The sequence below is a fragment of the Aulostomus chinensis genome, chromosome 5 (genome assembly GCF_037954235.1).
Source record: "Aulostomus chinensis isolate RoL2024-O1b breed Wild chromosome 5, RoL_Achi_v1.0, whole genome shotgun sequence".
NCBI lineage: Eukaryota > Metazoa > Chordata > Actinopteri > Syngnathiformes > Aulostomidae > Aulostomus > Aulostomus chinensis.
The window spans coordinates 9213126-9227904 of record NC_141324.1 but is presented as its reverse complement, the minus strand read 5'-3'; the positions used below and the strand labels follow the sequence as shown (position 1 = coordinate 9227904).

Sequence of the window (14779 nt, the reverse complement as noted above, 5' to 3'; positions counted from 1 at the left end):
AAGATGTTTACATTTCAAATGACATATCCTGATACTCCCAGAGGCTCGCATGAAACTGAACGACTTCCTACAACGTACAAACGGAATTTGAGACTTTTCTTCATTGCGTTTCTTTCACCAAACATTTCTTGGAGAAAAAGAAAAATCGAACTCGATTAAAAAAATCAAGGAGCAAATGTGACATCAGTGTAGTTGGTCTTTTGGAAATAACTGTTGTTTTATTTTTAAAACAAACAAACAAACATTACACAGTCCGACGAGTTGTTTTCAACACCAGCATCATCCTTGTGCGGCTTGCGCAGACAGAGCCTCACCAGCAGAGGGCGCTGGTCCCGCGCCCCCAGCATCGCTCGCTGAGGAACAAAGCCCCCCTGTGACAGGGTTGCTGCCGCCTGCGCTCACAGCGTCGGTCCGTGGAAACATGATGGAACTCGTGCCCCCCCCCCCCCCCCCCCTCCCCAGGCAACGAGCCTGAATGCTGCGATGCTCATGTACATGCATGCTGGCACCTGCAGCGAGAGAGGACGTGGTAGAAGAAGACAGAAGCAGGTGGAGGGTCAGAAGGAGAGAGCGGAGTTCAGTCCGAGGGGAATGAGAGGAGAATCGAGAGGAAGACGACAGGAGGAAGAGGAGGTGTCGCGCTGCATGGAGAACAGCCAATCCCGCACACAGCTGGGGGCCAAACAAAGCCCTCTCAGGGATGATTAGGCAGAGGCAATCTTGAGCGTGTGTGTGTGCGTGTGCAGCTACTTAGATTACGTCAGAAAATATCATGAAACTGGTTTTCCTTTCAATAGACTTTATTAAACATCTTTTCATTGATGGCATGATTCTGTTAAAGTGCCTCCTGGGAAACATTCGCCTCCAGCCGGTTTCACCACCATCAGCCTGGCCACAACCAGTCAGCGCATCTCCTTCAGTATCTTTGCTGCAACTGTGCCAAAAACACTATGGTCCCTAGTCACCATGAATACTAGAACATAATTCTTATTTAATACTGCCACAGTACACATCCATTTACAATGGAGGGAAGGAGGGTGAAACACACGGAACTCTTTCTACCAGATATTTCACTGAGCTCCCACAACACTGAGAATACAGGTAATATGTGTTACAATAAATATACTATATTACAATAAATGCATTAGAATTCAGATGGATGCGACAATCCTTCCTTCCACGTCTCCACAGCAGATACATTCTCTCATCCTTGTGCTTCTCGCTAAAATAACAGACCGGCGCGGCTTCGCTGAGGGCCAGTCGTCTTGAGACATTCAGAGACTCACAGTCACAGGAAGAAACACACCAGAGAAGTTGCATGGCAGTCAGGGGGGGGCGACATGTCACACTTCTATCACCGAGTAGAGGGTCTGTATGAAGGACAGCGGTTTCTCTTTCTTTGGCTGACAAAATCACTATAAATTAACTTGAAGTTCCTCTGATACAAATGTATTACCATGTAATACACATAAAGACAGTACAATAAAATACCTGAATCTGCATATACTGGAAATGCGATACATTTTTTTCTTAAATATCATCAAATGTTAATATGTTATAAACACATCACGTGATTGCATGAAACAGACAACGAGCCAGCGTTTTACAAGTCCGAAGGCGCCCCAGACACAGGACGCCATTTTAAATCTTCTTTTTACATTTCTAGGAGGGAAAATATTGCAGACGGTCGCTGGAGGTCAATCATGTCCTCTCAGCTTCACACACGTGGTACATACGATGTGCACATTAAGTCATAGTAAGCTTATTTTTAACACAATACTACCCTAAAATACAGGACAGTACACACAGTGTGCCTCCTGCACACACACACACACACACACACACACACACACACCCTCAGGAGCTTGGACATGGGTCCAGGACAAATATTTCTGTGCTCTGAGATTAAATCTCTGTACAGCTGAAAGCACCGATGATTCAGTTGAGTGTTACAAATGTATGATACAGACGAATCATCTCACGATGCTTGTTGATCTGTGCTTTTCTCCCTTTCAGTGTTTGACCACGCACACCCACACACACACACACACACACACACACCACACACACATGCACACACACACACACACACACACACACACACTCAGGCAGAGGCACACAGACATGGAAAGAAAAACTAGACAATAGAAGAGATTGAACACAAACATTGTACAATTTCACAGCACACTCACACACCACACACACACATGCACACACACCACACACACACACACACACACAGGCACACACACACCACACGCGCGCACACACACTGGAGCATGTTTGTTGTACCTGCAGCTGTCAGATACTTGAGGACTTCTACATCTAGAGAGTCTAGAGGGGAATGACAGGGACAGAACAAGGATCTTCCAGTCTCTCTTCTGGGCTCTCTGGTTTGGGGAAACAGTCGGAATGCTGCAGGCGAAGCTCGGCTGGACCGAGACGGCGTCCCTCCGTGACTCGGTCTGCAGCACCGCAAGTGTTTCACCTCAGCGCCAGCTGACGGGTCTACAGGTCATGACCCAGCCTCTCTATCTCATCGATGAGGAAGTCGATGTCAGACTGGGTGGCTGCTGGGTTGGAGACAACCATACGGAAGAAGTTGACTTTTTGACCCTGAGGCTGGTAGCCCACCATGGTGGTCCCTGATTCCATCATCATGGCCTTGATCTTTGGTGCCACCTGGTGACGTAAACATACGAGAAGGTGATGATGATGATGATGATGATGATGATGATGATGATGACGATGACAAAGGCTGCTGGAGGAATGATGTGTTTTCACAGGCCAACTTGGAAGCCAGCATCTCAACCCAAACCAGTGGGATTGTTACTCTGGATTACTGCCAAAAATAGACCCGTGGCAAACAGAGGTTCAGGTTCACACGGTAGCAACCGCCTTCTCTAAGAGACCTAAACATGTCATTACTCTCCTGTGTGGTTTTCACTAACCTCTGTTATTCCGTCAGAAGAAACCCTCAAACATCTTAAGCGAGTGTGAACCGAAGGCATTTCACAAAAACCCACTGACTTTGACATGAGGGAGCTGAGGATGCAAACTCATTCTGAGGTTAAGAGCTGATTGCTGCGTCACTCATCGTAACGGAGAGCGCTGGACGCACGTGGAGCTGATAGAGGAGCAGTGTCCTACCCTGTGGAGTTTCTCCCGCCGCTCATCGCCGTCTGGCATTCCTCTCAGGCTGGGTGGGACGTACCAGAAGCAAACATTGGTGTGCTGGGGCTGCAGACACACACACACACACACACACACACACACACACACACACACACACACAGTTAATACACACATTCACTTGACAAACTTTACAACCAAAAAAAGAGAGCCAGAAGAAAGGTGGAGAAAGTACGAAGGACATGTCCACTTCATCTCAACGTAACTGAAGACTCATTTGTCAGCACCCTCAGACATCTGAGGCTCTCCTGCTGCCAAGCCTGACGTCCAGTTCCTGAGCACCAGCCGGCACCGGCACCACAGCTCAATCAAACACAGCTCCATGCAGTAGTGCTGCATGAGCATTTCCTCTAATGTTTTAATAAAGTTTCACTTGGATGATTTATCTGAAAGTGCCTGTAATAAGCGTTAATTAATAGGTAGTAAGACCACTAGAAGCCTGTCTAAGAAGTGCATGATGAAGGATTAATAAACACATCAGGACATTGTTCTTGTTTGGCTGTACAAAGCTGAGTTAACTGCTAATAAATACTCAATAACGACATATAAATGAATCTGAAATCAAATGAAAATATGTTGTGATTGTATTCTTAACACTTTTATTGTCTCATTAACATATAATGACCATCTAAAATGGAGCCAAAGGGACTTTATTGTCTATTCATGGTTCCTTACTTTACCAGCCTGAATATGCAGGGTCACCCTCCATGTGCTGGTTCATGAATCCGACCCTGATGCTGCAGCAGTGTCCTACGCCTCTAGATGTTCAGTATCTTATGGAGGTCAGTGATTGGAGCATGGACTCACCACTCCGTCGAACACCATCTCGTAGCCCTCCCTGTTCTTGATCTTGTTGTACAGGTACTGCGACAGATCCAAGCACTTGTCGATGTGCTGCTCGAAGCCGATGGTTCCCTGCCAGGAGCAAATCAGCACCGGCTCAACAAAGAGTACATAAAGCTGCTGTTCCTCCTGTCAGCAACTCACCAGACGGAACTTGTTAACAGAGGCAGTTGGGAACATTGACAGAAATGAAGCCCAGGCAAAGGGAAAAATCTATGTTTGCTGAGGTTTTGAACACAAAAACACTGTTTCAGTTGTCTTAAAATCTTAAAAATAAATTGAACAAAAGCTTTCAGATCAGTGTAGCAGAATAAAAAAACAAATGTTTCTGAACTGTTGCCGAGTGGACGTATAGAGCAGCAGAAATACTTAAAAACCTGTACTTCGAAGTACTTGTGTGGATGTTGAGGTGTAACGAGACATCACAATCTGTTAGTGGACAGAAAACTGAGGGTGGGCGTGGCCCAGAAATGATTTAATGTTGTTAATACGAAACAAACTGTTTTTATGAAGTTAAACATTCACTGTGGGACACTGAACAGTAGTACTCAGTAGTACACGCATCTGTTGTGGTACTCAGTAGTACACGCGTCTGTTGTGGTACTCAGTAGTACACGCGTCTGTTGTGGTACTCAGTAGTACACGCATCTGTTGTGGTACTCAGTAGTACACGCATCTGTTGTGATAGTCAGTAGTACACACATCTGTTGTGGTACTCAGTAGTACACACATCTGTTGTGATAGTCAGTAGTACACACATCTGTTGTGATAGTCAGTAGTACACACATCTGTTGTGATAGTCAGTAGTACACACATCTGTTGTGATGCTCAGTAGTACACGCATCTGTTGTGGTACTCAGTAGTACACGCATCTGTTGTGATAGTCAGTAGTACACACATCTGTTGTGATGCTCAGTAGTACACGCATCTGTTGTGGTACTCAGTAGTACACGCATCTGTTGTGGTACTCAGTAGTACACGCATCTGTTGTGGTACTCAGTAGTACACGCATCTGTTGTGGTACTCAGTAGTACACGCATCTGTTGTGATAGTCAGTAGTACACGCATCTGTTGTGATGCTCAGTAGTACACGCATCTGTTGTGGTACTCAGTAGTACACGCATCTGTTGTGGTACTCAGTAGTACACGCATCTGTTGTGGTACTCAGTAGTACGCACATCCCAGTTTGAAGCTGTGATTGATATACACGCTGCTGGCTTGATAGAACTTTTTTCCCAAGCAAGGCTCCATCATTCCTCCAGCAGCAGCGTGCAGTGGGCGGGGCTTACATTCTCCAGTTAGCACAAAAATTCTTTGGAATTTCAGCAATGATTAAATTCGGCTGTTGAGATGATTTGTTGTTGGCTTTGGTCTGGGCTTTAACTGTTGTGAAATCTAACTCTGTTTGTTAGAATTTAATCAGTGACAGTAAAAATCATATTCTGATCTGGGTGCATTTGTAGTATATGTACTACGTTGCTTCCCATGGTTCCTTATATTTATACTGTACATATATAAATATATATGTGTACTTATCTTACCTTGGCCTTCCACATGAGCCAGAACTTAAAGATGTCCACATGCCGGCCACACTGGATGGCTTTGTCCCCCGTGTCATAGGTGACGTCATACTGTTTGTCTTGTTGGAACAGATAGCCGGCACACATGGAGTTACAGCCGGACAGGATCCCCTAATCACACACACACACACACACACACACACACACACACACACACACACACACACACGCACACACGCACACACACACAGAGTTAATACACTCCTATAGTCCTCTGTGCGCAGGCTGCGGGGTCTGGGGCTGAAGACCGGCTGTGCTGACTGTACCTTCTCTCTGACCAGGATGGCGGAGCACTGCAGAGGAACGCCCATCATCTTGTGGGGGTTCCATGTGACAGAGTTGGCCCTGCAAAGTGTTCATATTCCTGTAAATCCACATCTTAATACACAGCAGGAAAAGTTCCATTCAAGCGTTTTTGAAATCGTCGGTTTCAATCATCCTACCTCTCAACTCCACTAAGCTTGTGGCGGTGCTTCCTGGACATCAGCAGTCCACCACCCCACGCTCCCTGAGGGGCCACACGGTACCGTTACAAAGTCAGGCAGGCTCACATTTCTACTACTAGAACTTCCAAAATACCACATCAAAAATCTCACATCAACATGGAGCCACAAGTTGTACTTCTCACAGACGTCAGCGATCTCATTGATGGGGTCGAACGCTCCGTACACTGTTGAGCCGGCTGTGGCGTTGACGAACAGCGGCACGTAACCCTGCAGAATCAACACCGTCAGATTTCCAGGCTCTGACTAGAACCAGTCACAACACAACGAAAGAAAAAAGAGATAATCAAGGTGGGAGAACAGCAGCTACCTTCTGCTTAGCATCAATGATCTTGGCCTCCAGATCTGCAGGAATGACCCTCCCCCTGCAGGAGTCACACAGCACATGCTCATCTCACAACGAGCTACAGGGCACTACGCCACTCACATGTCTTAGCCAACGACTGGTACACAGTTGCAGTACCTCTCATCCGTGCTCAGCAGGATCACGTTCTCAGTACCAAAGCCCAGAGCGGCTCCAGCCTTCTTGATGGAGTAGTGGCTCTGCAGGGACACAGCGTTGGTCTCTTAGTCTAAGATATAGTGAATCAAAGCAGAACGGCGCTTTGGGGTGTGATAGCTGTCACTGTCAACGCTCAAACTCTTGAAGTAGATGGAGAAAAAAAGGCTAAAGGAGTCTATTAAAAAAGTCACTGCCTTGCCCTGATGCAAGTGGACCTACAGATTATTACCACTGTCAGTCGGCAGCCTCAATATCCAGCCAATGAAGCGAAGCGCCTGCTTTATTAGCATATCTAAAGTGGTGTGTGTGAATGTGTGTGTGCGTCACGTACGTGTTCAGATGTGAAAAGGACAAGACGGGGAGCAGCAGACATGCCCTTGGTCTTGACCTCAGGGAAATACTTGTAACGTGCGATCATCACGCTGTACATGTTGGAAATGGCGCCCCCTGTAGAACACACACGCACACATCAGCACCCCAGGGATGTTCAAACAACTGTACATTCACCACCCCTTTTAATACAGGGTATATATGTTACATGAAACACTACAAACACACATGCGCACACCGTGTTTTTGGACTGACCTGGTGAAAAGAGGCCGTCTCCCTCGCCTCCCGGCCAGCCAATCATCTCCCTCATTTTCTTCAGAGTCAGCTGCTCCATCAACACGAACACAGGCGCAATCTCGTAGGTGAACCTGTCAGTCATGCCAGGAACATCAGTCAACCTTGCTGCGCCATGAAGAGTTGCTTAGAGAACAAGTTTGTTTCTCACACACACACACACACACACACACACACACACACACACACACACACACACACACACACACACACAGACCAACTGGTTTTTCATTAGCTCCACTATGATTCTATCCACGGAGCACAAACTGGAGCGTGTGCTGGCTGGGCTAATTAAAGAAGTGTCTGATAGGCGTCAGGCAGCAAACATTCATATTCAAATAGCTTCTAAAATCCCTGCGCGGTTTAATTAAAGCACACAAAGCTGTGATGGCTATCTGTCAAGGCTGCCAGTCTCCCAGGCAGGTCTGAATGCCACTGATGTTGACAGCTAAGGGAACTTCAATGAGTGTTTGGGGAAGATAAGAGTCGCCGTCACATGACGAAACTGACCAACAAATTGATAACTGGAAGAAGAACCTGGGGGATTTAATCCAGGCCCGCCAAGTCGAGCCAAAAGGGGCACGCCAGCTGTAGACGGGCCTCATAATAAACAACTCAGACATGAATTATGTAAGTCTTTCTAAAAAAAAAGCTCTTCTAATATGTAAGATCTCTCACAATGATGCCTTCATAACAGAGTGACAGTTGGGCAGGACATCAGTTAAAAAAACAATAGGCACCAGAGATGGTGGAACACAGACAGAAGGTTCTAGAACAACTCCACTGGCTCCTGGCCCATCACGTAGTCTGAGTTTGGACCCTCCAGGTCAGAAAGTTTCTGCACCCCTGATTTGTTCCAGCATTTAGAAATGAAAGATGAAGAGAAGTAAACATCAGGGAAAGACAAGAAACAAAAGAAGCTTAAAAACATAGACGTGGTGCCACCACACACACACACACACACACACACACACACACACACACACACGCTGTGTCTAATGAGGCCAGTTACACAACAACACAACAGCACTCCTCCACCGCCATCACAAACATCTCCTTTATTCTGCTGCTGCACTCCTCAGGATGAGAACCAGGACTGAAGCCTTTTGTCGTTTGGGCAGAGAGGAGGACAGATAGAGGCTGGGAAGAGGGGAGCAACGCTCTACGACAATGGAATAGAAGAGAAGATAATAGAATAGAATAGAGTAGAAGAGAATAGAATAGAAGAGAACAGAATAGAATAGAGTAGAAGAGAATAGAGGAGAATAGAGTAGAAGAGAATAGAATAGAATAGAATCGAATGCCTTTCTTGTCATCATACCAGGTACAATGAGATGCAACGCTGCTCCTTAGGATGTGCACATATAAATAGAAAAATATACATAGACACATATTTACACTACTACACCTACTGTAGGACTAATACTGACATAACTGTACATAGACACTGCAAAGACATGAGGACATGTACTTATACATATAAGACGTATACATAGACTGTACAACTGTAAACAGGCTTGTGCAAGTCCCACTGTGGGTACATGTGGGAGAGGAGAGCAGCTTTAGGTGGTGCTGTGGTGCATCCAGGTGCACAGGCACATTCTAGTACCAGATCAAGGAGGCTGTGTCATCAACAGATGGAGGTGATGTAGCTTTAGCTGGGCGGCATGGCAGAACAGTCCTGGTGACAGTGCAAAACATACAGAGGGACGAGGACAAGGACAACAAAGAGAGGAGGGGGCGATGTCCAGGCCAAGAGAAGTGGAAAAAGATAGAGGAAAAATCGAAAATGAACAGGAGGATGTGGGGGGGTGGAGTATTTTTGTGCGTAATTACCCCTGGCGAGGGCTTTGATTGAATCATTAGCTTGTGGCTAATTCAGCAGACCAGATTATGACAGCCAGGCCTCAACCAGAGCAGGGTTATGATCAGGCACAACAAAGAATGTAATTATAATAAAGTCTAATCTTGCAGCTCCAGATTGGCCCCTTTCCAGAAATATTCGGTTCTTTGATATACTGGAATTAAGGGACACATGAAAATCAAATATCCTGGATGTCTCACTTTCTCTTTCCTCAGGAAATCTATTCCAACCACAGACAAAACCAGTGCACCTCTTTAAAATTCTCCTTCTCTCCACGAGTCATTTCACACTGTAATGACAATAATGCTGATCATTATCACAATCACAGCCAATCATTGCTCTTTTCAGGGTGGAAATTACCCCTCGGTCACCTGCCTGTCTCCCGGGACAGCCCCTAAATGCCCTTATTATCATCATCAAGGGCACTCCATGTTGCATGTGTTTGAACGTGTGTGTGTGTGTGTGTGTGTGTGTGTGTGTGTGTGTGTGTATGACTAACCCCCTGACCCAAACTCTCAGCCCCCTCACAGCACCACTGAGTATGTCTGTCTCCACGGGGACAATAGAGGCAGGATGAGCTCTCCGTGGGGAGCTGCAGCAGCCAGTTTCCTCTGTGTGACAGGCTTTTCTGTGCAGCCGGAGGACATTGTGTGTCAGTGAGGGGCCCAGCTGGCCTCTCTGCTAAGACCAGCTCACAATGAGCTTGCAGTCAATGGACTGGAAACCCTAGCTGCTGTATCTGGGACAGCCATAGCTGGTGTGAGTGTGTGTGTGTGTGTGTGTGTGTGTGTGTGTGTGTGTGTGTGTGTGTGTGTGTGTGTGTGTGTGTGTGTGTGTGTGTGTGTGTGCGCGCGTGCGCGTGGTGTCATTATTGGTGTCATTATGAAAGTGTGCACAGGCGTGTGCAAAGTCAATGGCCCCATCTCTCGGGGCACTCTTCCAACCAGGAGATGAGACGGGAAAGTTTTTCCAAAGAGGTCATGGTTTCATAAGCTAATCTTTTGAGAAATGGGATGCATTAAGAGTCCCCACTTCCCTTCAGCTCTGGCTTTATTACCCTTACATTGATCTTTTATTTCTGAGCCAGCAAAGGAAAATACAAGCCACAATATGCAAAGAAAGCTGAATGCTCAATTTGTGCTTTGACAATCGTTTATCTTCCTCAGTATTTTTCTTTTTTCTTGTGCGGGTCCTGCTGCCTTCGCAGAACGAAAGAAAGACGTCAACACTCGTCATCACGGGCCCTCGTCACAGCAGCCATTTTGACACATCGCAGGCTGAACACAGGAGTAATTATCAGATTAATTATGGTCCTGTTCTCTTTAGTGTCACGGCTGTTCAACTGAGCCAGCATGCCAGGCCCTGGCCCACCTGAATGGCACTGGGCCATAATTACCCACTTTAACAACACCTGCTTTTTACCAGAGACGAATCAAAATGGCTGCTGTGAAAAGGCAGCATTTCAGGGCCTTGTCCTGCAGTTGCTTGTTCTCACAGTTAAACGGCTTCAGCCAGTCATCAGCCAGTTCTTAAAAGAGAAATACACAGTCTGAAGCCATTCTGCTGATCAGTCTTGCTTGAAGGAAATATTTCAAGCAAAAAAAATGAACCTATTTTTAATTTTCCAATTCTTTTGTCTTGGTTTTCGACCGAGGAAAAGGAAAAAAAAATCAGTTTTTTTTTTATTTCTATTAAAAGGCCACTTCCATCTCTGTAAATACGAGGGCTGGGTTCCACCCAATGATGTGCAACTCTGTGTGTGTGCATGTGTGTAGTCATTCTTTACTATGAAACTGCACAGTGACATCATTATAACGTTCCAGTGGTACTATCACTGAGTTACAGCTCATTTACAGCAAGTTTGTGCGGGTGAGTGAGTGAGTGTTGTGGTTGTACGTGAGGCTGCGGCGGTTCATGCCCTCTATCAGACTGGGCCGCCATGTAACTGTGACCTGAGATCAATATGCAATCTAACCGCCCCTGAGGCTCGACGGGCCGGAATATACAGTACACCACAGCGGCAGCCCCCGCCAGTCAATGCAGCGTCTACAGGACCAAACAAACACTTTATATAACTGCCCTCAGAGGCTGTTGAGACCAGGACAGCCGAGAGCTGAGGGGACACCAACAGCTCCATGATCACAACTGGGGGCAATTCAGTGGCCTACAAACAGGAAATCTCTATTGTCCTGTCATGGCTTGTAGATAATTGTGTCATGAACAAGCATGCGAGCCACAACGGCAGCGCGGGACTTACATGTTGGTGTTAGCAGTGGAGGTGAGCCACTCTCCGGCCAGACCGATGATGTCCAGACCAGAGGACAACTGGTTGAAGAAGCGTGGGTGGCCTGAGAGAGAGGACACAAGCAGAGCGAGTGGAGGGAGTGCAGGAGTCTTAAAACTCACCATTCAGTGTTAAAGATCAAAAATCTGATTTGATTTTAAATTATTTTTCCCATTTGACTGTGATTCACATTTTAATAGGAGGCAAAGAAGAGACGGAAGGACTGGACCTTCCAAGTGGCACCTCAGCGGCACGTCTGCCGGCACCTCAGTGGGACCTCTGAGGTGGAATTTGTGTACAAAGGAAAAACAGAAAAGTCAAACATGGTTGGCAGGTGTTTACTGCTTGTCATTTTGTTTGGTCACACGAGTGTGTACGTGATTGATAGTACTGACAGTTTATGATAAAGATTTGATTTTTAAAATCCTTGATGCGCAACTGACTACAAAAACATGGTTTACAGACACTGACAAGTCTGAACAGGAGCCAGTTCGGCTTCCTGCCACTAGATGCAGCTATTTGCCACTAGACGCCACTGAGATGCCACCACATGTCACTGAGGTGCTGGTAGGAGGACCTCAGCCTCACTGGAAATCTACTTCTGGTCCATGCAAACCCTTCTTAGGTGCATCAGACAGGTAACTAGAGGATCACACATCTCCATAAGAAGCCCCCTTGTCTTTTTCTTTCCTCCTCTTCCGTTTTCAGCGTGTTAAGTTTGTGACATTTCATGGAACTCTGTGACTTTATGTTATAAGTGTTTTAAAAATCATTCTGAGCGTGTGAATATGAAGGCACACCACAACTGCCAAGTAATAATGATCATATTTAACGTTGGCATGTCAGCGTTCAAATTCATTTCGTCTTGAAATCCCCTGGTCAAACCTCGGGGATCTGACGCAGCACTGCTCGCTGTGCCGTAGCTGCAGCGCTAACAAGGCCGGATGACAGCCGTTTAGACTGGAAGGTGCCTGCACACACAGTTGCCATCAATAGGCCTGGAGCCTAAATGCAGTCATGTATAAAAACAACACGTAGATGTTGAATAATAATAACAATAATAATCACATTGGCTTCTAAAATACAAGATCAAATGGGCAGAAATAGAGGTGTCATTGTGGTCACGTTAAGCTGACAGAAGGAGGACGTTCCACCTCCATGTTTGCGTGCAGCACATCAAGTTCTCCACACATTTTTGGAAGCACAAACATGTCCCCGAATGATAAGTAATGTTGAGTTGTAGACACGGCTGCCACAGTGAGATATATAAAACCCAAGGGACAGTTTGAGCACTGTCGGTCTTAACAGCTTGAAACAGCCCGTGTTAGGGTGCCCTCAGGCGACACTTCCTTTAATGATAAGTCAAGGGGGGGGAGACGGGGGACGTCAACTGAATTACCGAGGGGACAATGAATGAGAGTCCTGGCGATAGGCTGCTCGCTATCTCTCAAACAGCTTCTTGTTAAATGGTATGTTTGATTCATTCACATTCACCTCACTAGTCATTCACAGAGATAAAATGGACATATTTTGGACGACAGTCCACAGTCATGCTCGTACGATACAGTAAAATAAACATTATTTTATCTTTAATTTTTGAATATAATTGGAGCTGTTATGAAAATTCTTAGCCCAGATATTATTTATTTTCTTATATTTTGATATTTCTGGGGGGTGTCCTGGTCTACCTGTGCGGACGCCATATTTGAGTGTGTCCCTGCAGTCCACCAGGATCTGCTCCAGGGACTCGGGCTGGTCGGACAGCTCCAGGTTGAAGCCCTCCATCCCCTCCAGCAGCTGGTGAGGGTGGTGGAAGTCCAGCACCTTGGTGGAGCGGTCAAAGGTCTTCTTGACATAGTTAGTGAGGATATCAACCACCTCCAATAGGAACTGTAGGGTTGGTTCCTCTCCATTCTTGGCAGGCAGTAAATCTAAGAAATACAACAACAGATTAAGACTAAATATTTCAAATGAATGAACTCTTCAATCTGTCAGCGGCTAATCTCAGCACAATACTGAGAGAAATTAATGTTCGACTGCATCTTGGAAATAAAAAAATAAAAATGCATTTTAATTTTAACTTGTTTTCATTTGTAAATAGCTTTATAAATACTGTGTACAAATGTTACTTTGGGGTTTTTTGTGTGTGTTGCCTGCAAAATCTGCAGCCTACGTCTTTAGCATGGCTAAACAATTTTTTTGACAAGGGTTCCAAGCGAAAATAAATAAGTAGCAACATTTCATTCAACTTTTATTTAAAACAAAACGTGACGTCACGAAGGATGTGACTGAAATCACAGGCTAAGAAGCCTCCCAACAAATAGCCTAGCATAACTTTCTAAAAACGGCCTCACAGCTGAGCTAAAGTAGGTGAAAGGATTTCATTAGCAACGAAAGATAAGAGGTTATGAAGGACAAGCAACACTAAAACTGGATAAAATAACGCTGTCTTTGTTTCGCCTACATTTATATAAAATAATAAGAGCTAGCCAAACGAACCGCACCGTAAACTTTAGAGCGGCGTCACCAACACGGGCCTACGCCTCAAATTCTGCGTAGGTGTGTTTGGTGAATGCGTCGCGTCGTCTCACCTCTGGCGAACAGGTTGGAGAAGTCGGTCTCCGTGCGGCGGAAGCGGGCGTCCCTGTCGCTGTTGTCGCAGGAGAGCAGGTTCTTCTGGCCCGCCAGCCTACCCCTCTCCTCCAGGCTGTTGTTCTTCTGCAGGAACCCTAAGGTGTTACACGGCGGGGAAGGGCAGCAGTTATCACCAAACATCTCCATCCCGCACCACGCACACAAGGACCGCCAAAATAATTAAAACAACAAAAAAACAAAAAATTAAGAAAGACAGACAAATAAACGTCTAGTTACGTAGTTGCTGTTACATGAATGGACTGTGGGATTCCGGCCCTCCGAGGCTATATACCCCTCACCCTTCCCCGCGGGCGTGTGTGTGTGTGTGTGTGTGTGTGAGCCGACCCCACCTTCTTACAGCAGATAATAGCACCTAATATAGCGGCGGTACCCCCCCCCCCCCCCCCCCGCTGTCAGTGCACCAGGAGCTGGACTGATCGGTGGCCGCCTGGCCTGCAGCCTCGGTCTATAACTCTGACTCTGATAAGCGGGGCACAGGCCTCTAAGCCCCGCACTCCGGACAAGACAAACACCGCGGACAACGTCATCTCACGGTGTCCGCTAATTAACTCGATGATGAGCTCGATGATGAACGTGTTAGGTTGTGTTTAAATGTCCAGGTGCGGTGCTAAAGCACCCGGTGCAGGCCGGGCTCCGGGAGAGAGAGCAGCAGCAGCCGCGCTCCTGCCGGCCCTGCTCTTCGCCCCAGACTAATTGCGCGCGGAACCTAATTGTACGAGGCGAGAATTCACA

General features: G+C 46.4%; 1 protein-coding gene across 8 annotated transcripts in view; it reads right to left on the bottom strand.

The window, feature by feature from the left end:
- Nucleotides 1-765: 765 nt before the first annotated feature.
- LOC147261109 (glutamate decarboxylase 1-like) overlaps nucleotides 766-14779 on the bottom strand; it is a 17891-nt gene continuing 3877 nt past the window's right edge. For all 8 annotated transcript variants that reach the window (XM_086202984.1, XM_086202988.1, XM_086202983.1 and 5 more), the window contains 14 exons: nucleotides 13984-14121; nucleotides 13081-13323; nucleotides 11366-11456; nucleotides 7206-7318; nucleotides 6952-7067; nucleotides 6582-6661; nucleotides 6429-6483; nucleotides 6212-6328; nucleotides 6059-6123; nucleotides 5882-5960; nucleotides 5577-5726; nucleotides 4000-4107; nucleotides 3151-3240; nucleotides 766-2682 (listed from right to left, as the gene is read on the bottom strand). In XM_086202984.1, the coding sequence (XP_086059110.1) occupies nucleotides 2509-2682; nucleotides 3151-3240; nucleotides 4000-4107; nucleotides 5577-5726; nucleotides 5882-5960; nucleotides 6059-6123; nucleotides 6212-6328; nucleotides 6429-6483; nucleotides 6582-6661; nucleotides 6952-7067; nucleotides 7206-7318; nucleotides 11366-11456; nucleotides 13081-13323; nucleotides 13984-14121 (1619 nt within the window). In that variant the 3' untranslated portion in view covers nucleotides 766-2508. The remainder of the gene's footprint in view (nucleotides 2683-3150; nucleotides 3241-3999; nucleotides 4108-5576; nucleotides 5727-5881; nucleotides 5961-6058; nucleotides 6124-6211; nucleotides 6329-6428; nucleotides 6484-6581; nucleotides 6662-6951; nucleotides 7068-7205; nucleotides 7319-11365; nucleotides 11457-13080; nucleotides 13324-13983; nucleotides 14122-14779) is intronic.